Source organism: Amphibalanus amphitrite, unplaced genomic scaffold, assembly GCF_019059575.1.
Source record: "Amphibalanus amphitrite isolate SeventyFive unplaced genomic scaffold, NRLGWU_Aamphi_draft 000033F_arrow, whole genome shotgun sequence".
NCBI classification, from domain to species: Eukaryota; Metazoa; Arthropoda; class Thecostraca; order Balanomorpha; family Balanidae; genus Amphibalanus; species Amphibalanus amphitrite.
This window is the reverse complement of record NW_024881529.1, coordinates 629,397-652,657: the sequence shown is the minus strand read 5'-3', so window position 1 is coordinate 652,657 and position 23,261 is coordinate 629,397. Positions and strand designations below refer to the sequence as shown.

At 49.9% G+C, this 23,261-nt stretch overlaps 1 protein-coding gene across 2 annotated transcripts; it reads right to left on the bottom strand.

Moving 5' to 3' along the window:
- Nucleotides 1-108: 108 nt before the first annotated feature.
- On the bottom strand, nucleotides 109-22,590 carry LOC122369059 (transcription elongation regulator 1-like). Of its 2 annotated transcripts, XM_043343448.1 has the most exons (17): nucleotides 22,201-22,589; nucleotides 20,308-20,542; nucleotides 19,642-19,932; nucleotides 15,352-15,472; nucleotides 15,003-15,094; nucleotides 14,787-14,864; nucleotides 14,339-14,471; nucleotides 13,753-14,041; nucleotides 13,334-13,530; nucleotides 10,115-10,257; nucleotides 9,645-9,853; nucleotides 6,941-7,091; nucleotides 3,270-3,620; nucleotides 2,784-2,921; nucleotides 2,176-2,393; nucleotides 1,886-1,991; nucleotides 109-841 (listed from the first exon to the last, which is right to left on the bottom strand). In XM_043343448.1, the coding sequence occupies exons 1-17, from the start codon at nucleotides 22,425-22,427 to the stop codon at nucleotides 539-541; spliced, it is 3,282 nt and encodes a 1,093-aa protein (XP_043199383.1). In that variant the 5' UTR covers nucleotides 22,428-22,589; the 3' UTR covers nucleotides 109-538. The 2 variants fall into 2 exon arrangements, with proteins under 2 accessions (XP_043199383.1, XP_043199375.1); XM_043343440.1 differs by having other exon boundaries at nucleotides 14,787-15,094; nucleotides 22,201-22,590.
- Between the last annotated feature and the right edge of the window lie 671 nt (nucleotides 22,591-23,261).

Below are 23,261 nucleotides of genomic sequence, written 5' to 3'. Positions count from 1 at the left end.
GCCGGGCGCCAGGCCCCAGATTCCCAGTCGCCGCCGCCATTCCGTCAGACTCCAAATATAAACATAGTAGCCCATATCTTAGTCAGGAAATCGAGAGCCAGACACAGATTCACTCATAGACAGTGTATTCGTTCACGTGCAGCACACTTCCCCGATGGCAATTGCAGATTTTCAGGCGTGGGGATGTCGGGACAAGTGATCGTTCGAATAATACCGTGACTTGTTTGCAAGTGAGCCCCAATGACGGGGGATAGCCAATCGTCAGCAAACAAATCCAATCACGGTTAGTCAATAACGCAGGATAAAAGCGGGCCCAACTCATGACCCGTCACTAGACCACTGGACACGGCCGGGCGCCGGGCCCGTGCCCGCCGACAGGCAGGGTCGGTTACCGCCTGCCACCGTGGCACACCGCCGAGCACTATCATTGCCGCGCGCCACGGCCGCGTCCCACCGAATTCACTCAGCACTCGGCGCCGGGCGCACCAGGCCCTCCCTGCCGGATAGTCGTAGCATATTCACACCACCCGCGCAGAGGCTACTTGACGAGCCGGCGTGAAGGCTCACTGGCGGTGGGTGGCGGCGGCGGACCGCGCTTGTCCAGCTCCTCCAGGTGGGCAACTATGATCTGCTCGCGCTCCTCGGCAATATCGTCCAGCTGGAGGTACCGCTTGTCCTTGCGCAGCACCTCCAGGATGTCCTTCATGTGCTGGTCGTTGTCGGTGATCTTCTTGAGCGACTCGTGTGTGATGATTTTGGTCTCCTTGAGCAGCTCACGGAACTCGCTCTTGGCCACGACCAGTTTGTCTTTGATGAACTCGCGGTACTCGCGCTCACATTTCTGCCGGAAACAGAGATAGAGTCAGCTTTCGGTCAACATAGAGAGAATACGGACAATACAACGAATACGCGGACAAAATATACATGAAAAAGCAGACGAGGAAGGCGACTAAAGGCGGCCGCACACTGGGCCATTCGGCGGGCGAGATTCCGCAAAAGCGGAATGTCGCGGGCGACATTCCTACAGCGGCTTTCCGCTTGTTTTCAGCAGTTTACAGGACCATTCGGCGGTGCGATTTTCTACTTAGTATTTTCAGGAACTTTATGTGAAACATTTTATGATAAATATAAACGAATGCAAACTAAATACATTTAAGCAAATACAATATTTGCTTATTTAATGCGATTATGCTATATTTCTGTACAATAAAGTTTTGAGTATCTATTAATTTGACATAATTTCTGGAGGAAGTTGCAAAAAAATAAAGCTCGTGATTAATGTTAACAACCGTGTTTGTCGACAAATGCAAGAAACCTAAAGACAATTGTGGAGAGGCACATAGTAACCCATTATTGGAATAACCAATGAAGTGTATAAAAACCATTTAATATGGGGAAAGAAGTGCCGCTACGATTTTTTATCAAGTGAAGTCTATTTCTCGGCTGCTCCATCAATAGTTGGTGAGTTTCAAGTTCCACAATTTCGGGTGTCCGCGGCGTCGCCGCGGAAAAAGCTAAACCGGTCCAGCTTTTTTCCGCAACTCCGCGGCTGTTCGCGCGCATGCGCACTCTACCCGCGGACAGCTAGCTGGCAGCGGTCGGCTGATAATTTTGTCGTTTCGGCAGCTGATTCGGCGTCCACGAAAGCGTAATGTCGCCACGGAATTGCGTTTTTGCGGAATGTCGCCCGCCGAATGGCCTAGTGTGCGGCCGCCTTAAAAGCGTAAATGATAGTGAAGATTACTTGCGAGCAATGAGCATATCGAAAGAAGTTATCTGAAATGTAATACTCAGTAAGAAAAATTGGCAGCCGGCAAATACACATTGTGTGCCAATCTCATTATGAACCTGACACAAAACTGGGATGATTATGCGAAATCCGTACCCTATCGCTGGACGAGAACTTGGAATACCGCACGTCGTCCTTGATCATCTTCTTAACTTCCTTCCATGACGAGGTGAGATCCACGTTCATCTCGTCCAGCAACTCCCTGTGAAAACATTACCATATTCTGTCATATATGGCAACAGATCTTCCGCCGCCGACGCCTGAATCCACTGAAATACTGTGGCGATGAACGACAGAGCATAATTATGTCACGCAAGGAAAAGCATACAAGTTCATAGCGTCCCTTTTACTATTCAGCAAAGCCCTCACGCATACACCACACTCACCTGAACTTTTCCTTTTTCTTCTTGGACAGCTGTTCCACATGCTGTTCGAACAGTTTCTCCTTCTGCTCTTTGTCGAGGCCGTCGAGCAGCTGCCAGCGGTGGTCCTTCTTGAGAACCTTCTTGGCCTCTCGCCAGGTGATGTCGGTGGTTCGCACCAGGTCGGCCAGCACGGCCAGCATGTGCTGCACGGACTCGGCGTGCTTGTGCTGCTCACGCTCCTGCGGGCAGGACGGGCGGAGACGGTGCGGGTCAGCGGAGGGGTCCAGGCGGCACGGATCAGCCTCAGCGACAGGTGGGATGAAACGGTAAGGATTGCGTCATGGCAGGCGTGAGTTGACAAGGTGGAAAGAATAAGCGCCAAGTCAGTGGCTATACTAGTGTTCGTACGCCAGGAATCGCGAAGAGTGGACGCACAGCCAGATGTCCAACACATTATCGCATCATCTAGCTGCTTAGTCGTGGGGATAATGCATGTTTCTCTAACCCTATACCGTACCAAAGAACCCCGGCCTCTTATGCCGCCGTTATCTGCCATAAAGGGGACTCTCCGATGACCACTATTTGCCGCCACTCAGGCCTACTCCCGTCGTCACTCCCACAGAACTAACCTTGTCCCGATCGCGGAGGTGCTCTGCCAGCGTGCGCTGCACCTCTCGCTCTCGCTCGCGCAGCGAGGCCTGCACGCGCTCCTGCTTCTCGCGCTCCTCGGTCTCCTTCTTCCGGCGCTCCTCCTCCTCCTCAGAGTCCTGCAGGGGAAGGCACGCCGGTCATGGGAGAGACAGCGTCACAGCAGGGACTCAACACGTCAGGAAAGACAATTGTGACGATATCTTGAACAGGAGCGATATAGACCATCCAGTCTGCAAACTACTATATACCAAAAGAAAAAGACGATTTTGGCTCAAAATGTCATGCGACTGGATTGTATAGCTAAGGAAATGTACGCATCTCCGACTCCTAAAGCCTTATTTTTCGGTATCATTCTTCCTACTTAGCTTATTTACAGGTACTTTCACATTGTTGCTCACTCAAGAGACTAACCAATGTATCCATTCCGCGGCGGCCCCACCCGTCGTCCGTCCAGTCAGTCTCACCTCGTCCGTTTTCTCGCCGTCCTCGCGGGTCTTGCTCTCGGCGTCGGACTTCCTCTCCTCGCTCTCGCGCGAGTCTCCGTTCTCCTTCTTCGCCTCGCGGCTCTTGCTGCGTCGCTCCTTGCTGCGACTGCGGCTGCGCTTCTTTTTCTTCTCCTTCTCCTTGCGTTTCTCGCGGCGACGCTCCTCTTTGAGGTCGTGTATGTGGTCACGGAACCAGTCCTCACGTTGACTAGAAGACTCCACGGCGCGGTACCGAGAGTCCGTGTCCAGCCGCTTCTTAACGTCCGACCAGTGCGCGTGGTGGTCGATCGTTTTGTCCTCGCGCAACATCGCGAAGAAGTCTTTTTTGACCTGGCGGCGGAGTGACCGGTCAGGCGCGGTCGGCGGAGGGACGCGTGGGCTGGGGAGGGGAGGGGGACGTCCTCGGCTGCTGCCCTGGGGGGTGAGAGGCACGTCAGAGAGACTGGGGCGCCCGGCAGCTCAGACTCTGCGCCGGACAGCCGACTAGTCAGGTGCTGCTGTTGGGTGTCAGTGGGAGGGAAAACGTCACAGTGCCTACCAGTCAGAGGACAAACGGAATGGTTCAGCGCGTGTCAAAACGCAGGACATTGTTATTCGATAAAAAGGCGCGTTTATTTAAACGTTAATGAGTAAATATCGATCGATTTAAGTACATGTATCATTCCAAACGCGGCGTTATTGTTTTTCTTTGCATGGACACACAAACGCGAAATACGTCGAGCGGTTCGACTGACTACAAACTTTATTGACAAATGCATCACAGGCTACCTCCCCCACAGGCTACCTGACTCACTCGAACAGGAAACAGGTAATATAACGGCTCTATAGTCATTTATGTTAGTTAGAACATCTAATGCCAACTTCAGATCAATGGAAACCTACAATGTAATACCATCTAGTGAAGAATGTTGATTGTTATGCTGCAGCAACTCACTGTAGTAGCAACTTGGGGTCATTTAGCGAACCAGCTGAGACATTGAGACCAGGTACCACTGGTCCCAAAATGGCCCCTCACCACCAAGCAGCCTTCATTCCTTATGAACCAATTAGCTTGAAAGTACCAACAGCTAAGCGCATTAACTCCTCAGTCCTCAGCCTGACTAGCATGAAATACAAACAACATTTAACGTACATAAACGTTTGAAAAACGGTAAAGCATCAATATTTACAACTTCTTCCTGAAGATCCTGCTTTTATCTGAATTTAACTGGCTGACGTGAAAGTGAAACATAAAGAAGTTACAAGTTTAATTTAGAGGGCGATCACACGTCCTCATCAAGTCGTGAAAGCAGCCCCTATATTTGACCCAGAAGCTGAAGGTGTGAGTCGAACGAAAGGCTGCCTGGCGGTAAGTGGGACCTGGGAGCCGGTACCTGGCCTCACACACGGCCCGACACTCGGCAGCTATGGCGGGCGGCCCGCCCGGCAGGGTTCAGATTCAGGTCGACGGCGGCTGGGTGGGCGGCAACACCCCACAACTAATCCACGAAACGGCTGAACGTTACCAAACTGCCGAAACATTGAACAGATTGAAACAAGTTGAGGATTCACGCGGCAAGGTTATGATTTTTTAGAAATTGAAACTGTCAAAGTTTTTCGACTAAAGACAGTAATTAATTTCTAATAAATAGACTCCTGACACCACTCCGGACAAAGTTCTTCCGCGGCCACCGCTCGAGCTATCGGCCTGACCCCGTCCCCGCCGGGCGGCCGGCCACCGTTCCTTCGCTGGCCGCTGGCCGCCGTCACCGCCGCCGCCCTGGGAGACACGGTCACCTTGGCGCGAGCCGACTCCTCTAGCGAAGCTCACAGGAAATGGCAACAAACAGCGAGCGCGCAGCAGTCCAGTGCGACGCTAGCGGCGCGCCAGTGCGCCGCGCCAACTCAGCTCTGTCAAAACGCAGTCCACGGATTACAACATCAATCATTTAACTGAATGGCTTCTTACGTTACCTTTAGAAATTGATGTTTAGAGCGTTACTGAATGTCAGTTTTGAGTTAAATTGAATATAAGTCTACGAATGTACTGATTGTCACTATACTGTTAAGTTAAAATTGTCTGATGTTGCAGAAAATGATGACAACTGAAATACGGCATGCTTCAGTGAGAGGAAAGTGATGAGTTTGATCAAACAAATAGCCTGTAAAAATTGCACGATTCCTCGATACATCGTAGACATTACTGTGAGGTGTCAGGTAGCACGTAAGTGACGGTTCAAATAAAGCTGCACTGAAATTATTGACTCGCAAAGGGAAAGCGGCCGGCTCCCCACCTAACCACTCCCAGTTGCAGCTGAGCGCACAATATTAATCATGCCTCTGTCCTACCTTAATCTCAAGGGAGCCGGCCTGTATCACACTTAAAAAGGAGAAATATAGATAGACAATCACCTATGGGCCGGCGCAGCGTTACGTTACGTTAGCTCGCTTGATGCTTGGGTCAGTTCTGCCTGGGTTTTCTTTTCAGTCAGCCGGCGGGCAGGCGTCGAGTCACGCCGGGTCTGGCGCGCTGAAAGGAGGCGGTCAGAGGTGCTGGCCACGCGGCACTGAGCTGACGGCGGCCGACCGCTCAAGGCAGAGTGCAACTGCCCTCACACTAGTCTGTACCGATCAGCGAGGCAAGCCCGAGCAGGGCACGGACATGGTAGGGTCAAATGAAATACGCAGAACTAGGAATACCAGTCATATTCCTAGCGCTGTTTAACTTAGAACGACCACAACGCGGTTAAGTGAAAACAGGGTATGACCCAAGGAAGCGTTGATAGCATACAATAGAACGAGCATTTCGCTGTGGGCACACAATGCACGCTGTAAACAATGACCTGAAAAAGACGTCAACAAACAAACACAAATACGAAGATGACCTCGAATACAAGAACGTAAGCCTACATCTTTTAATCGGGCGAAATACAAGGAAAGCTTCGCTATGGATCAAGGAGAATTGATTTTGTATTAGGTAATGATAGTTATGTTATTGTGTCATTAATAATGCTATATAATCACATCACAAAGTATCTGTCTAACTTTGAGAACAATAAAAACATGCGAACCACCACGAAGCTGAAAAGAAACAGTGCAAGCATAATTCTGTCGTTCCATCTATTGTAGTTCCACGATAATAGCGGGACGTATGAATGTTTTTAAATCAAATCCTGTAAAACGACTAAGAATATACCGATATTTATATCTAAGGAATTAAATGTTTAAGTATATAGTTCGAAAAAATCCATTTGCAAATTAAGAACGATTACACATGGATGTTTATCAACAAAAGAAAAAAGGAATATCATGCATCTCGCTATAAGAAAACTGCCTATCAGAATATAGCAGCCTTTGCAACTTGCTTTTACAGCTATATTACATTACAAATAAATAAAATGCATCTGCCCTGTGATAATCAGTGGTCATTGGGTTATAAAAAAGAACGACAAAACTAATAAAACGCACAGCATCAAAACGTACATTTTCAACACCCTCCCTTAATGGCTCTCACTAATCAGAATCACAGCTAGTTACTCGACCACGAATTACAAATTACGTTACCGCCATTCCCAGTCCCACAGAATGCTGTTCAAGCCCGATGTGGCGCCGAGGCCGTCCCGTTACGTTACGTTACTGGTCCCGCCGCCGGCCGGCGTCGCGGTCCGTACCTGTTCGCGTCGGGCGGCCCGCTCCTCCTTCTCCTTCCGCCGGATGTCCAGCAGGTGCTCGTTGAAGAGACTCTCGCGCTCCCGCATCTTCTCCACGCCGCGGAACCGCTCGTCCTTACCGTACTTTTGAGCGAACTCGCTGAACGAAGACCTGGCGAGAACGAGCGAACGGTAGGGGATTAAAAAATGAGGCTGAAACATTTAGGAATGTGGGAAACACTGCAGACTTTTTGATGCAATCAAAATCGATGTGACGCATACAACTGTGATACAATTTTTAAAGGTAGTGTGCACTGAACTCTGTATTGTGGAATGCGCATCGGCCGCCAAATGGTGTCCAACGGTGCCGCCATGTTGCGCAGACCAGAACGCGGCCGCCGCCTGTGCTGGGGAATAGGGAATTCGGGACCTCGATTTACGTTTGCGGTCGCTGCATCCGTTACGCTCAAGCTATGTGGACACGGAACCCGGCATCTTACGCAGAATTGAGTGGAGAACAAGATGAAATCCTAAAAAATCATCAGCTATAAGGAACTAATACGTTAAACCCTTATAAGTCAATGGGGAAATATGAAAATTGTTATTTTTGCGCCGAGAATGATCTGAAACTATCTCAAGCATATAAAATCATGATTTCATGAACTCTTTGCAAGGTTCTATGCTTCATATTTGCATTGTTGCCCTTGCGTGACGTCATTCGTGACGTCACAAGGGTCACCATTTTTCTTCAATAACTCCCGATCAAATTGAGCTAGCGAGTCGAGAAAGCCACCAATGGACTCAGGAAGACCTGCCGAATCGAATGATATGCGACATGACCTCTTTCGACCAACTTCGTGACCTGGCGGTGCTGACCTGACCTTGACCTGAGGTCAACACCCTAAGTTGACCTGACCCGAACAAAAAGTATATCACTCGATGCGCCTGAGCCAGATGAACACGATGATGCCAAAATCGCGGCTCTACGGCCATTTTTGGCGAAGTTATTTACCAAAAACCGAACCCGTGCCTTAGATCACTTGACCTGACCTCAGAGGTCACCGGTTGACCTGAGACCCTTACAGCGGGTTCCTACCAGTCACTCTGCATTATACTTTGCCGCATACGACCACTTTACCGCTTAATTCAAGTTTAATTAGCGGTGCATTAGCGAGGTGGGTTCAAGCAACCCCCTCGGCCGGGGCAAATGTAGGTCAGGCGAGTGAATTTGAGGAATTCTGAAGATACGATCGTGTTCCCCACTCAATTCTGCGTAAGATGCCGGGTTCCGTATCTACGTAACTTGAACGTAACGGATACGGCGGCCGCAAACGTAAATCGAGGTCCCGAATTCCCTATTCCTCAACACAGGCGGCAGCCGGTTTCTGGTCTGCGCAATATGGCCGCCACCGTTAGACACTACGGCCAATAGGGTTGAAGCGGCATTGCTCCCCTGTGGTAGTATGCCACCTTTGAAAGATTTCCCATTTTATTTTTCCTAGGATAAGAAGCTTCTGTTTTTACCTAATATCGCAAAAAAATCAAAAATGGGCCTGGAATAGTGCCTTTTTCGCCTAAAAGTTTATCGGTTTTTAGATATGTATAACAACTGTAGTGGGCCGCTCACCTGCAAACAGGCGTCGGGCAACAATCGCGAATGCGGCGCACTTGTGACAATAAGCAAAGGTCATTGTAGTGTTACGACCATACGACGTACGGGAATGAGTTATCAGCTGTCTAATCGTAGACAACACAATGTCGAGTCTTAAACTGTAAGCCTGTATTGGTATTGTTTCTTTTATTTGGCTGTCGAACATTATTTATGGTTTGAAATATGATTTTATGTAAAATAATTGATATGAAAAAGCCGTCTTATAAGTTATGACCCCATTTCACTACACGCAAGTGGCAGAAATGACAATGATCAGCTGACGCATTTTTCTTGGCCGAAGTCAGAGCGCGCAGCCCGACGCACCACCACCGCACCACAAAGTATGAGCAGAAGCCGCGCCCAAAGCCAGGGCCCCGGTAACGTGAGGTAGCCGTGTCGGGGCAGCGTGCGCTGACCCAAGACGGGGCCGCAGCTTTGGGCGCGGTCTACCGCATCCCCGCGGGCAGCCCCGGGCTATCACATGACACCGGGAGGACGCGCGGCTCCGGCTTGGGTCAGCGCACGCTGCCCTGACTCGGCTACCTCACGTTACCGGGGCCCTGGCTTTGGGCGTGGTCTACCGCACCACCTAACAGGCGTGTTCGAAACCGCAGGAGCTGATGATGAACGGGTTTATCGAAACTTGATTGGATGAGCATATCGGTAATAGCGATTTCAGTGTGTGCATTTATTGTTCATAGTGGTGTGAAATGTGGTTGGGGTACGACCGACAACCCGTCGGGGCGAATTTCGCACTGGGGTACTCAAAATTTGAAGAATTTAAGACGTTTCCATGAGTTTTGAAGGTATGGATAAGTTCTAAAAATCCGGTTCTCCTTATCTGGGCCATTAACTCCATACGGTCCAAGAAAGCTGGCACACTACCTTTAAACTAGCAAACTCCACGTTTTGAAGCTCAAACATTATCGCTATAAAATAATTACAGAGCCTGCTTTTGTTATCAAGAACTCATCTTAGCTAGCAGTATCCACACTACACTGGGTGACACGCTATCCCACACAGCTTCAGTAAAGTGACGCCAGGTTGGATTCGCGCCGCGCCTGCCCGACTCACTTTCCGTTGAGGTCGGCGTCCGCCAGCAGTCGGCGGAACTCCTCCTTTGTCTCGCGCATCTTGTTCCTCTTCTCGCGTCGCTCCTCCTCTGCGCGCTCCTTGACGTACTTGTCGAACACCTGCTTCCGCTCGCGGGAGGTGAGCAGCAGGTAGCGCGGGTCGAACACGATCTTGTGCAGCTCCTTCTCCCACGTGCTGAACGCTGACACCTGCAGAAGGGACGAGGAGCGGTCGGTTGGAGCCAAAAGTCTTGACTCGCAGCACGCAGGCGACATACGAGGGACATAGCAGTTAGCGAAGCACGCATGACTAAGTTGACACTGAGATTCAGTTGAGAGCGCCTGATCGCAAATGGAACTGAGTTAGGATGATCACATCAATTCAATCATAGAAAACTCCACCGCTGAGCCGTTTTGTCATTAGGGCCCAGCATTGGCGGCGTTTCGAGCCGCCCTGCCATCGACACCTACCTCCTTCTCGGCGAGCATGTCCCTGAACTGCTTCATGCGGATCTCGAGCGGCACGATGGCCCGCTCACGGGCGGCCCGCACCTCCGCCTCGATAGCCGCTTCCTTCCCGACGTCGATCTTCTTGGGCGCCTCCTCCTTCACTTCTGCCGGGCACGCACGGTAGGAGGAACGGTCACTTAGGGGACGGTGGGGCGCCGTTCAGCACAATATCTGGTCTACATGGTACAACATATCCGGTGATGTCTTCGTTTCATAAAAAAATGTTGCCAGAAAAATACCAGGGTGACTTTAGCTCAAAGTCAAGTAAGTCAACACATCACACAACGTTTGAATGGCATGAGCCATTCAAATAGGTCACTTCAGCAGTCAAGTCTTAACCTTCTTTCAAGATAACAATCAAGAAATAAACCCCAATTATAATAAAAAAACATTTACACGAGTTACGTCACGTCCAACCACATCTACAGGGTGTCCCAGAATTCCCCGGACATTTATTTTCTGGCTAAAAGTACGACTGCGCTCGCTTCTAATGATATTCAAGCATCATACTTTTATAAGATATCCCTTAGCTATCGAGATTGGGGACTGTGTGCTTTTGGCGGCCGGTAACGACTCGAATCTATTATTATCCAGAGTCAAGTAACTAAGAGTAGTCCTTTTCCGTTTTCAGCTTAAGCCACTAATAGGCAACCATGTATTGACGTAGGCAGACACTCCACATACACTGTGGCTATTCCGTGTCTAAAGTCATGGCGAGTAAAAAAAAAACATACGTCAGGGTAAAAGACAATAAAAAGTCAAATCACACACCTATACATATACCAGACACTCGCCACGCACACAGACACACACACTCCATATGCAACCACACTTCCGTCAATCACAGCCACTCGTCAGTCCATCAGAAGAACGCCTTCACTGCTCTCTTGAAACTGCCGGGATCGAGGTCTAAAAGGGCAGCTGGCAGCTGGTTTAAAAGCGCGGTCGCTTGGTATGAAAAGGCACGCTGCCCAGCCGCAGTGCGTGTAACCGGTGGCCGTAGGCGGCGGTCGTTCCGGGTGGTGCGGTCACCACTGGCCCGCGACCCCGCGTTCGTGGTGAACAGCGAGGCGAGGACGGTCGGCTCACCGCGCGCAGTGGCACCGCGCGCGACGGTCACCGCCGCGACCCGGTACATGTCAGAGGCCGATGTGAGGTGCTGGTCATCCCGCGCGCGAGACACGTGGTCGTACTTTTTGAGGCCGGTAATAACTCTTGTAGCGAAGTTAATAATTTTGAGAAGTCTGGTACAGTTGTCGGCAGAACAGTTTCCGTAAACGGATATGCAGTATCTCACGCGCGAGATGACCAACCCCTCAACAATAGTTTTCAGTGCGTGCTGCGGGAGGAAATGCCTCAAGTGGCGGAGACCGATCAGGAGGCCGGTACAGTGGCGAACCACGTCACTGACGTGTGCGTCCCAATTCAAGTGACGGTCAAATAGCACGCCTAGGTTTTTAACTGTCCGGCTCTCCTGGACGGTCCCGCCACCGACCCGTACGCTGACAGGGGGGAGGTTACGGGTGTTCTGACGGGTGCCGAGGAGGAGGATTTCAGTTTTGGATGCGTTGAATTTTAAACCATGGGCATGGAACCAAGCAGACAAAGCGGAAAGGGTAGATTCCATGCGTTGGATGAGGTCAGGAAGATTGGCTTTGACATCGGACATCAGGATTTGGGTGTCGTCAGCGTACTGGGTCACATGGGCGTCCGGCGCGTGTAGGCTGAGGTCGTTGGAGAAGATGGTGAATAGGAGAGGACCAAGGACGGATCCCTGGAACACTCCCGTGGTGATAGGAAGGGGATTCGAGACCACTCTGGTGCCGGAAGGAGAGGAGATAGAGACTGACTGGGTGTGACCATGGAGGTACGAAGAAAACCAGGATGTATCAATGTTATATTGCTGGAGTTTGTTAAGGAGCCGAGTGTGCGGAATGGCGTCAAAACATTTGCTAAGATCCAAGAGGCATAGGAGGGATGGTGGTGAATCAACTCCCGTTCTCAACTTTGCAAACGGACTTTCGGCATGGTTTTTGCTGGAGAGCTTCAGCAGCTCATCTGCAAGCAGTTAGGATTGAGCAAAGCGCAATTATATCAGCTAACGAAGCGAGAGAGAGCAAGAGATAAACCTGATTGACAAGCTTGGGCTCGGCCAAAAAGGGCCAAGCACCAGTTGTCAAACAAGTGGTTGCTTGTCATAGACAACAAACGTCACCGATCTAGCTAAAAACTAGCTAAACAATAGATCAGGATTATCTACAAAACATTAGTCTACTTTGCACCACTATCTTCGACAAAATTTTGGAATTTGGGGTCTTTCGCCAGAAAAATATTCGAAAACTATGGGAAAAGCAGCGCAAATCACTACAATTCATCCCAAAAACATAACATATACAACAAAACAGTATATTGAAGCACACTTTGTGGTCTAACGAAGGTATTATGTCATTTGAACAGCCCGAAAAAGGCGTGTGTGAACTGTGAACGTCCGATGGCTACAACGCCCCAACAGCAGAGACGGCCAGGCACCCGTCAAAAATCAAATTGTGAGACATTTTGAGCCACCGTGCACTCATTGGGCTTGATATGATGGCCCAAAGACAACCGTTAGCACAGAGTACTACTGCGGTCTGCGGTAATATTCTACCAGTGCGAAAATTGGATGCCGTGAAGCAATTGGCCATGAACGGGTTTGTTTTGGAAACCAAATCTGTTGGAAGCCAAAGGTTGCACAATGTTCAGACATGGAGCTTCTCCACTCCAGATGTAAAAAACGCAGCAAAAGTGGCGTAGGCAGAAATTTTTGTTTTGGGGGATAATACCTTATGGCCTGGGAACACTTTGATGTCAAGTTTATCTTATATGATCGTATTATCCTCCGGCAAGAGGTCAAAGAAAACAGGCCTACACCTACACCCAGTTTCGGGATACCCGTAAAACAACTGAGACCAGCAATGGCTGGCATTTTCCATCATTATCGGCTGATCTTGTAACAAGCGTATCTATTGCATGTGCTATTTCACAGCCACCCTAGTTGACTATATAGGACGGTAAAAAGAAAAAAGCGCAATCATGTTTGCCTTATTTTATACGCTAATTAACAATGTCCGGGTAATTATGGGACACCCTGTAATTTCAGCAGAACTAGCCCCTTCGTTGAGTCCGCTTCTCGAGACCTACCTTTTTTGGTCTCTTCGACCTTGGCCTTTTTGGCGGGCGGCTCGTCGTCCTTGCTCTCCGCGGGTTCCTGTTTGGGCGGCTGCAGCATCTTGTCGACGTCAGTGCGGCCGTTCAGTTCCTCGGGACGCTCCCAGACGGATGTGCGCGTCGACGGGTTGTAGAAGAACACCCGGCCGTCCCCGGTCCACACCACGCACCTACACGATACAAAAGACGTGGTGAGCTGTTATACGACTAAAATGACTAAAATCCAGGCACAGCTAACACGAAACCGGGATACCTAGATGATTGAATGGATGGTGTGAACGGTAAGCAATATGCCGTAGGACTGAAGACATCTATCATATCTTTTAAGTTCCCTTAACCCGCTGCTAAGCCCGCACGCTCCATCCAGCGTACTCTGCGGGCGGTGCACTCACCAGGGCGAGCCGGGCACGGGCGTGGAGCTGACCGGACGGCTCTTGTCCTCCTGCTTGGCCGGCGCTGGCTCCTCCTTGGTTTCCGGCGCCGACTGTGACGACTCGTCGTCATCCACGTCCATCCCGTCATCGGCCGACTCGTGGTCGTCCTCTGCTGCTGCCGCCGCCGCGGGGGCGGCAGCGGCCGGGGCGGGCTTCACCTCGAGCGGCTCAGTGGTTTTGATCTCGCCGGCAGCCACGGCGGCGGCGGCGGCGGCGGCCACCTGCTGCTGAGCGGCCAGCCGGGCGGCTGGAAGGCACAGCGCGGCAGTAATTGGTCAGACACGACACGGGTCACAAGGGCCTCTGAGCAGTAATAACCCCATCTTGAAAATAAGGACCTGCATTGAAGCCAAGTCCCCTGACACATTATTCACGCGAGTACGATTAAGGTGGTCTCACTGGAATTGCCTCAGAATGTAACAAACTAGTTCGTTAGAGTCTACCAAAATAATATCTAAACGACCCCCCCCCCCCTGAAAGTTCACTACCAAATAACATACGCATCCATACGCAGCTATGCACGCGGCAGCTGCGGCAGACTCACCTTCCAGGTCGGCGATGGCCTGCGGCTTCACCCAGACGGACTGCTGCAGCTTGGCATTGTAGTAGTACTTGCGTCCGTCGGGCGCCGTGTGCTCGGTCCACTCGGCCGCCTTGGCCACCAGCTCCGGGTCCAGCTGCGGACGATCGGACCCGTCACACGTCAATGAGGGGTTTCAGGGTGGCAGCGGGTACGGGGCCCGGAGGGGAAAAGCCCAGCACAAAGATGTGCCAGAGCCCCAGCGGATTAATTCCAGGAACTAGACGGCTCAACGCCTCTAAAAATGGTGCTTTACGCTTAAGTACACGAAAGGGTGAACTGAGATGATAACGAGCCTGCAACAGGATCTAGTAGATTCTAGCTCATTACCCATGACAGTTTCTGGCACTCATAAGCGGCAGCTGTCCATCTCCGCTCTGACTGGCACCAGAGTAGTCTCCCCGTGCCTCACCTCCTTGTTGTCGACAGACGGCGCTCCCTGAATCACCTGCTGGGAGGGCGGCGCCATTTGGGCGGCGGCGGGCGGCCCGCCGGCGCCGGGGCCTCCCCAGCCGGCCGGGCTGCCGCCCCACGGGCCGCCCACCCAGGACGGCGGCGGCATGTTGAACGGACCGCCGCCGCCGCCACCTCCGGCGCCCGGCGGGCCGCCCGCGAACGGCGGCGGCCCAGACGCCACCCCCTGGCCACCAGCGGCGCCGCCCGGACCGGCCGGAGCACCGGTGCCGGGCGCGGCAACGGCCTCCCCACCGCCGGCCGAGTCTGTGCGGACAGACGGGCAGACACCGTCAGAAAACAACGTCAGAACGTACAGACATACCAACGCAGAAACATCGGCTGATTGGGACAGCCTGGTGACCAAGCGCCGCTGTATCTAGGCACTGAATCTACATTTTAAAACGTCACTTCACAACCCATTTCAAGCGAATCTGTGACTGTAAAATCACTTTAAGTTTGAAGCAACTTCACAAATACAAGGAAGAACTGTGACCAATAAACAGCCGACAAAGGCCCCGTACCCTTGTTGGCCGAGTCCTCGCTGTTCTCTCCGTCCGCGCCGTCCGCCTCTCCCTCTGTCTTGGCGCGTGCGGCCGCCTGGGCGCCGGCCTGGCCGCCCACGGACTGAGTCATCTGCTCCACCTGGGGACACAGCGCCGGGCGGACGTGAGACACGGGCATCGAACGCGCCGACTGGTCTAGAGCCTAGCCAATAGACACAGCAGACACAAACTGCGGGCTTCCGTCTATGAGTGGAAACTAAATGGGCATAGAAACTATAGTAATGCAGTTGGAATCAAGAAGTTGTGTGATATCTCGGATGTTGTATTCCTGCAGGAACACTGGTTATTTCCTCAAGAACTTACCCTTTTGAATAATGTTCACAATGATTTCATGTCTTTTGCCACTTCATCCATTGACCCGTGTGACCGTGTAATTCTGGGTAGGCCGTATGGAGGTGTTGCCGTCCTGTGGAGGGGTAAGCTGGCTCCGCGGGTAAGACCTATCTCCTTTGATGACGACAGAATTATTGGATTAGAATGTAATTTAGGTGGCCACAAACTGCTTCTCGTTGGGGTTTATCTTCCGTATGACTCGAGACAAAACTTTGATCAATACGTGTACTATCTAGCTAAGCTCAAAGGAATCATTGATGATTTTGACTCACCCAATGTCTGCATTGTAGGCGACTTTAATGCTGACATCATCAAGCAATCTGACTTTGGAATTGAACTTGAATCATTCTGTCATGAGGCAGACTTACGCATTGCTGATGTGTTGTTATTGCCCCAGAGTTCAATCACTCATACTAATGATGGCAGTTGCACAGAATCTTGGATTGACCACATAGTCTGTACAAAGAGTCTTTACTCTCTCGTTCGTGCTGTTAGGGTTGATGTGTCGATTATGAGTTCTGACCACTTCCCAGTGTGTTGTGATCTGGAAATCATGACCACCGATCCTATCCCGGATTCACACGAGGCTGCTGAATCTGATCCTAGGTGGGTAGTTGATTGGTCTTCTGTTGACGAACTTGGTCTGAACAACTTTGCTATGGCTGCGAGGGAGCAATTGTCTAATATTGACGTACCGTTTGAGGCTATATTCTGTGCTGCCACTGACTGTAGTGTAGCCCAGAGAGAGGCTATCAATAGTTATTATGAAGCGATAATTGATGCTATTAAGAGTGCTACTCTTACTACTGTGGCCAAACGAGCGCATGGTAGCTGTAAGCGAACAATCCCAGGTTGGACCGAGTTTGTGGAGGAGAAACACACCTTGTTCGGTGATGTTTACTCCCTTTGGTCCCTGGTTGGAAAGCCCCGTCAGGGCTACATCTACAGCCAGTTGCGAATGGCTAGGTCACAATTCAAGTATGCGCTTCGTTTTTGTCTTAAGAATGAGAAAGAGCTGCGAGCAAAATCACTAGCTGATAAATTTGCTAAAAACCCGCGCGACTTAGCAACTTTTTGGAAAGAAGTTCGTAAGCTTAACGCTGATCCGCCACTGGCCCAGTCTATTGGAAGCGTCAGTGGAGAGAAAAATATAGCGAACATGTGGAAGGATCACTTTGCTGATATTCTGAATAGTGTTGATGGCGATGACTGTAAAGAAGGTGTTCTGAATCAGCTTCGTAATGATGGTGAAGGTGCTGATATGTTCTCGGTTCCTAAGGTTTTAGAATCGATCCATGAGCTGTCGTCAGGTCGCTCTCCAGGTTGTGACAGTCTATCTGCTGAACATTTTAAGTTTGCGGGTGTTCCATGTGCTACGCATCTATCGTTATGTTTCTCGATGATGGTGAGACATGGCGTCTTGCCTCCTTCTTTGTCGAAGGTGATACTTCGCCCTATTGTGAAAGATCGGACAGGCAAATTGACTGATAAGGATAACTATAGGCCAATAGCTTTGGCCACGGTGAGCTCTAAAATACTGGAGCGGGTCATACTCACTCGATGTAAAGCAAGTCTTCTCACTAGCGATCATCAGTTTGGATTTAAGGAGGGCCACTCCACCGATATGGCTGTGTATGCGTTAAAAGAAATTGTGGACCACTATTTGCGCAATAGGAGTGCAGTCTTTGTCTGTTTTCTGGACGCTAGAAAGGCGTTTGATCGCGTGAACCATTGGACTCTATTTGATAAGCTGTTGAGTAGGGGAATGGATAATAGCGTTGTAAGGCTCCTCGTTCGGTGGCGAGACTCACAGAGGTATCATGTGCTTTGGGGTAAAACCCTCTCTGAGGAGTTCTCTGTGACGAATGGCGTAAGGCAAGGCGGGATACTCTCTCCGTACCTGTTTAATGCTTATACCGACCAGCTGTCAGAAAAATTGGACTTGAGTGGTGTAGGATGTCATTATCTGGGGAGTATAAACCACCTATATTATGCGGATGACATGGTGCTCCTATCCCCTACGCCACAGGGTCTGCAAAAAATGGTTGACATTTGTGCTGACTATGCAGGGAATCATGATATTGTGTTCAATACCAAGAAATCAGTGTGTATGTCGATTCTGCCTCCACTGTTTCGAAATATGATCCTGCCTGATATTGTGCTCTGTGGAAATGTTCTAGCTTATGTTGATCAGTACAAATATCTTGGCTTCCATATCACCAGCAGCCCCAAGAAAACTGATGATCTGGAAATCCAATATCAGTATCGTCTTCTTTGTTGTCGGGCAAACTCCCTGATCAGGAAATTTGCAATGTGCTCATATAATGTGAAACGGTACTTATACTCTACGTATTGTTCTAATGTACATGGTGTGCATCTGTGGCATTCTTATCGCTCTTCTGTGTCAAGGAAATTTACTGTTTGTTTCAACAATGCAGCTAGAATGTTCTTTGGTTATCATCGTTTCTGTAGTGCGTCCGACATGTTTGTGAATGAAAGAATCGATAACTTTATGGCGATGTATCGAAAGGCCGTCTATGGATTCATGACTCGCCTGAGCCAGACGGACAACCGAATCGTATCCTCCCTATATGAAAGTGATCTGGCATGTTATTCATCGATTCGGAGAGCGTGGTGCTCTGCCCTGTACAGTGGTACAATTTTGATGTGATGTGACTGGTACTGGACCTCGAGTCTGTCAAATACAGTTCTCTCTCTCTCTCTCTCTCTCTCTCTCTCTCTCTCTCTCTCTCTCTCTCTCTCTCTCTCTCTCTCTCTCTCTCTCTCTCTCTCTCTCTCTCCTCTCTCTCTCTCTCTCTCTCTCTCCTCTCTCTCTCTCTCTCTCTCTCTCTCTCTCTCTCTCTCTCTCTCTCTCTCTCTCTCTCTCTCTCTCTCTCTCTCTCTCTCTCTCTCTCTCTCTCTCTCTCTCTCTCTCTCTCTCTCTCTCTCTCTCTCTCTCTCTCTCTCTCTCTCTCTCTCTCTCTCTCTCTCTCTCTCTCTCTCTCTCTCTCTCTCTCTCTCTCTCTCTCTCTCTCTCTCTCTCTCTCTCTCTCTCTCTCTCTCTCTCTCTCCTCTCTCTCTCTCTCTCTCTCTCTCTCTCTCTCTCTCTCTCTCTCTCTCTCTCTCTCTCTCTCTCTCTCTCTCTCTCTCTCTCTCTCTCTCTCTCTCTCTCTCCTCTCTCTCTCTCTCTCTCTCTCTCTCTCTCTCTCTCTCTCTCTCTCTCTCTCTCTCTCTCTCTCTCTCTCTCTCTCTCTCTCTCTCTCTCTCTCTCTCTCTCTCCTCTCTCTCTCTCCTCTCTCTCTCTCTCTCTCTCTCTCTCTCTCTCTCTCTCTCTCTCTCTCTCTCTCTCTCTCTCTCTCTCTCTCTCTCTCTCTCTCTCTCTCTCTCTCTCTCCTCTCTCTCTCTCTCTCTCTCTCTCTCTCTCTCTCTCTCTCTCTCTCTCTCTCTCTCTCTCTCTCTCTCTCTCTCTCTCTCTCTCTCTCTCTCTCTCTCTCTCTCTCTCTCTCTCTCTCTCTCTCTCTCTCTCTCTCTCTCTCTCTCTCTCTCTCTCTCTCTCTCTCTCTCTCTCTCTCTCTCTCTCTCTCTCTCTCTCTCTCTCTCTCTCTCTCTCTCTCTCTCTCTCTCTCTCTCTCTCTCTCTCTCTCTCTCTCTCTCTCTCTCTCTCTCTCTCTCTCTCTCTCTCTCTCTCTCTCTCTCTCTCTCTCTCTCTCTCTCTCTCTCTCTCTCTCTCTCTCTCTCTCTCTCTCTCTCTCTCTCTCTCTCTCTCTCTCTCTCTCTATAGCAAGATGGTAGGTATATGAAAAGGCATTACCAACCCAAGGTCGTTGTCACAACCGAAACCATGATAAAAGTATGCCCTGAACAAATTATAGCGGACCAGTCGACACCGCGGCAGACGCACACCGCGGTACCCACCTCCTGCTGGGTGAGGATGCGGACACCGTCGCCCTCCGGCTGCGTCCACGTGGTCTCCCGCGACTGGGCGTTGTAGTAGTACAGCTTCCCCTCGTCGTTTTTGGTCTCCACCCAGACGTTGGCGAGGTTCATTCCGCCGGCGAACTGTGGCGGCGGAGCAGAGTGGTGGCCCGGCGGCGGGCCCGAGAACGGCGGCGGCCCGGACGGAGGGCCCATCGGGCCGCCCCAGTGCCCCGGCGGCGGGCCCATGCCCGGGCCGCCCATACCCGGCGGGCCCGGCGGGTATGGCCCCTGCGGCGGCGGCACACGGGGCAGGGTCAGTTGGCGGAGCCTCAAGGGGTAACGTGCGTGCAAAACAGCAGCAAACACATGGAAGCCGGCCATCAAACAGCTCAAGAAAACTGCGAGCTGGCATCTGATGCTGCAACAATCGGCCCACATATCAACAGGTATAGAAAACCAGCGTGTAAGTCATTCATTAACAACTAATTTACGAAAATTATCACTGCGCTGTTTTGAACAATATGCATAAGCTCTCGGCAGCCGAGAATAAATGGACGAAATAAGAACAGACCTTTAATTAATTAAGCAGACTTTTAATAAAAACAGACTTTTAATTAGCGTGCCGGGGACCAGAGCAGTACCATGGCCGGCGTCGCCACTCACCATCGGCCCACCGGGACCCATCATGCCCGGGTGCGGGCCCCAGTTAGGGTCGAACGGCGGCGGACCCCGGAACGGCGGCCGCGGACCGCGGAAGAACGGTGGCGGAGGCGGGCCCCGCCACGGACCGCGCGGGCCCGGCGGACCGTTCCATGGCGGGCCGGGCGGACCACCGCGGCCACGGAATCGGGGCGGCGGCGGCCCGCGCCATGGGGGTCCAGGCGGGCCACCAGGCCGCCTGTGGGGGAGAGGGACTGTCAGATAACTGAGCTTAATGACGTTTTGGATTTTTTGCTCCTTTTATGTATGGGCGCGAGGTTATCTTCAAACTTGTCACAAACATATTAAACAATTAATTTTGCAAGAGATGACAAAATCGGCTGAAATGAGCTGATTACTAACATATGAATTATTAAGAGTAAAAAAAAAAAAAAAAATGGTAGAGGGAAGAGAGTACAGGACTGGTGACAACAAATTCTTCATGAAGAGGATCATTATTGAGGTCTGATATCTAAAACCAAGGGCACGAAAAATCTGTCAAGAAGAAGAGCACACACTGCACAATAAACACCTTTATCAATTGTAGCAATGACCAATGTGAAGGATTGTGAATGACTAATAGGTTGGCACTTGTGCATGCAGTTTGTACACCCTACGTATGGTTGCCATTGAGGGATGCAGGCTGCATGCAGCCCAGCTCATTGCCTTGGTTGAATTCAACTTTACAACAAAAGAACAATACATTCAGAAATGTTGTAGGTTTATCTATTTAATTGACATCATACATACTGTTAGCTGGTAACATTTTTGATGCTATGCTAACAAAATGTGTAATTATCTAGTAACTAGCTCTAGCATAAACAGTAGGAAATAATCAAAATGGATGTAATACCTATACAAAAGCATATAATTCAGACAAATTTCAAGTAAATAATAACATTGCAACTGTGATGCTTGTGATATAAAGGGATACCCACACAATCACCTACCTATTTTATAAATTATAAACAGAACATTGGCATTAAAATGCAGGGCCATCAATTTGTAACAATGTGAAAGGTGTACCTTAATCCCAAACCCCCTCCCTCACCCTTCTTAAATCAGCAATTGTGCGAAGATAAATTCCAAAGTAGTTATGCGAAGTAGGTTTGTAGGTTGTAAGTTGGTATGTTGAAGGTTGGTAGGTAGTTGTAGTTGTGTAGGTTGAAGGTTAGTAGGTAAGGTAAGGTAAGGTTAAATTGTTTTTTTTTAATCAGATCAGACTTTATCTACACATTTATCCTTAAATGAGCCAGTGCAAGTGCACACCCAATGGAAATAAATAATTGCTGTATGTAATCAATGATATTTTAAGCATAATACTTGAGGCATGTAGAGGGTGAGCTAATCTTACTGACAAATTCAAATTCATTTTCCTCATCATGGTTTAAAATTGTTACGTATATCACTTCAGTAAAATTGACAGTATTTGTTCAAAAAAGGTCTGATCTACAACTATGATGCTGTTGAAAAAAAAACAGAAATTGTAGGTAATAGAATGTGTTAGGTTAGGTCAGGTAGGTATTTGTCAAAATAAGGTCTGATCTACAATTGTGACGCTATTGATACAAATAAAAACATCAGAAATTTTAGGTTGTAGGCTAGGTTAGGTTGTAGAGGTTGTAGAGGTTGTAGGTTGGTAGGTAAGTAGGTAGGGTTAGGTCAGGTTTAATTGTTTTCTTCTTGTATTTATGAGGCATGTATTATTTTTGGATTCAGGGCATCAAATAATGCAAAAATATTAAAAATAAATCACAATGCGTTAAAACTGAATCAGGCTTTTTCAGAACATTTACTAAATTGACAGTGTATTTTCTTGCTAGCATCAAAGCTCAAGGATTTTCAATTTCAACTCACGGTCCTCTCCAAAATCCCCCTCTCATGGGGCCGCCAAAGTCTGGCCCTCCGAAGTCAGGGCCACCACCATGCATATCTTCCATTTGATCCATGTGATGTCCTGGTCCACCATTGTGCATTTCTGATTCTGAATGATCTTCATGAATATCGCCTTTGCCGGTCGATTCATGGTTTCCAGGATCAGCCGAGTGATCATGATCTCCATCACCCTGTTCTATGTCGGCCATGGTGCAGTGTGCACTATGCAGAATTGTAGTCCAGAAAGTAGAAAGCTAAAAACCGCAATGCGTCCAGTGCTCAAGAGCAAAGCTAGATATAGTTATCACGATTAACAGCACATTCAATGACAGCCAATCGCTCAAATCGACGATCCACGGAAACTTCTAGCGGCGGCAAATGGCGGACGGCGTCAGAGTAGATGAGAACGCGCATGCGCAAAGTAAACATTGGCTGCTAAATTAAAATGTATGCGTCCTGCAGTCAGTCCGTATCAATTTGTATCTTGATTTGTATGCTGTTATCGTGCATGGTCTGCATATCTGCAAGAATCTTGGTGCATACATACTGCATTGTACGGTGCAATCAAGTTGGAAGCCACCGCTGTTGTGTGGGCCTTGAAGAATGTCGCCGTCGCTCGGAGGCCGGTCCGTTGGCTGATTGAGGAAATGTGAATGGCGTTTGTCCAGTCGTGTGTTATCGTTTGTCATTGCTGTTGTGGGCCAGTTGGGACGTAAGGGGGGAGATGTGGTGGTGTGATGGAGCCGTGAGTTTGCACCCCTATGGCGGCCCACAATATGCCCCGGGCTAGTGTGCGCCCGGCGCCCGCCGCCGCCGGTCCAGGGTATATAGCGCCGGTCAGCCGCTGGCGAGGACACCGTTCCGTGCTTCTATCCTCAGCAACACACAGAATTCCTTCTCCTCCGGGCTGGACAGGCAACTTTATCTCATGCGGGCTGCTCCCTTGGAGCGGCACCGGCACCGCTGCTCCCGAGGGAGCGCACCCCGTAGCCGGGTGCAAAGAGTGCTTGGGGGGCTGGTCGCCGGTCGGCCTGTCCTTTCGG

What these genes read in the sequence shown, in the direction of transcription:
- LOC122369059 (XM_043343440.1), bottom strand. Translation starts at nt 22,427, where the DNA reads ATGGCCGACATAGAACAGGGTGATGGAGATCATGATCACTCGGCTGAT. An exon ending in GGGGGATTTTGGAGAGGACC is followed by an intron (nt 20,543 to 22,200) that starts GTGAGTTGAAAT and finishes TCTCCCCCACAG; the next exon opens with GCGGCCTGGTGGCCCGCCTG. An exon ending in ACGGCGAGAAAACGGACGAG is followed by an intron (nt 2,922 to 3,269) that starts GTGAGACTGACT and finishes CTTCCCCTGCAG; the next exon opens with GACTCTGAGGAGGAGGAGGA.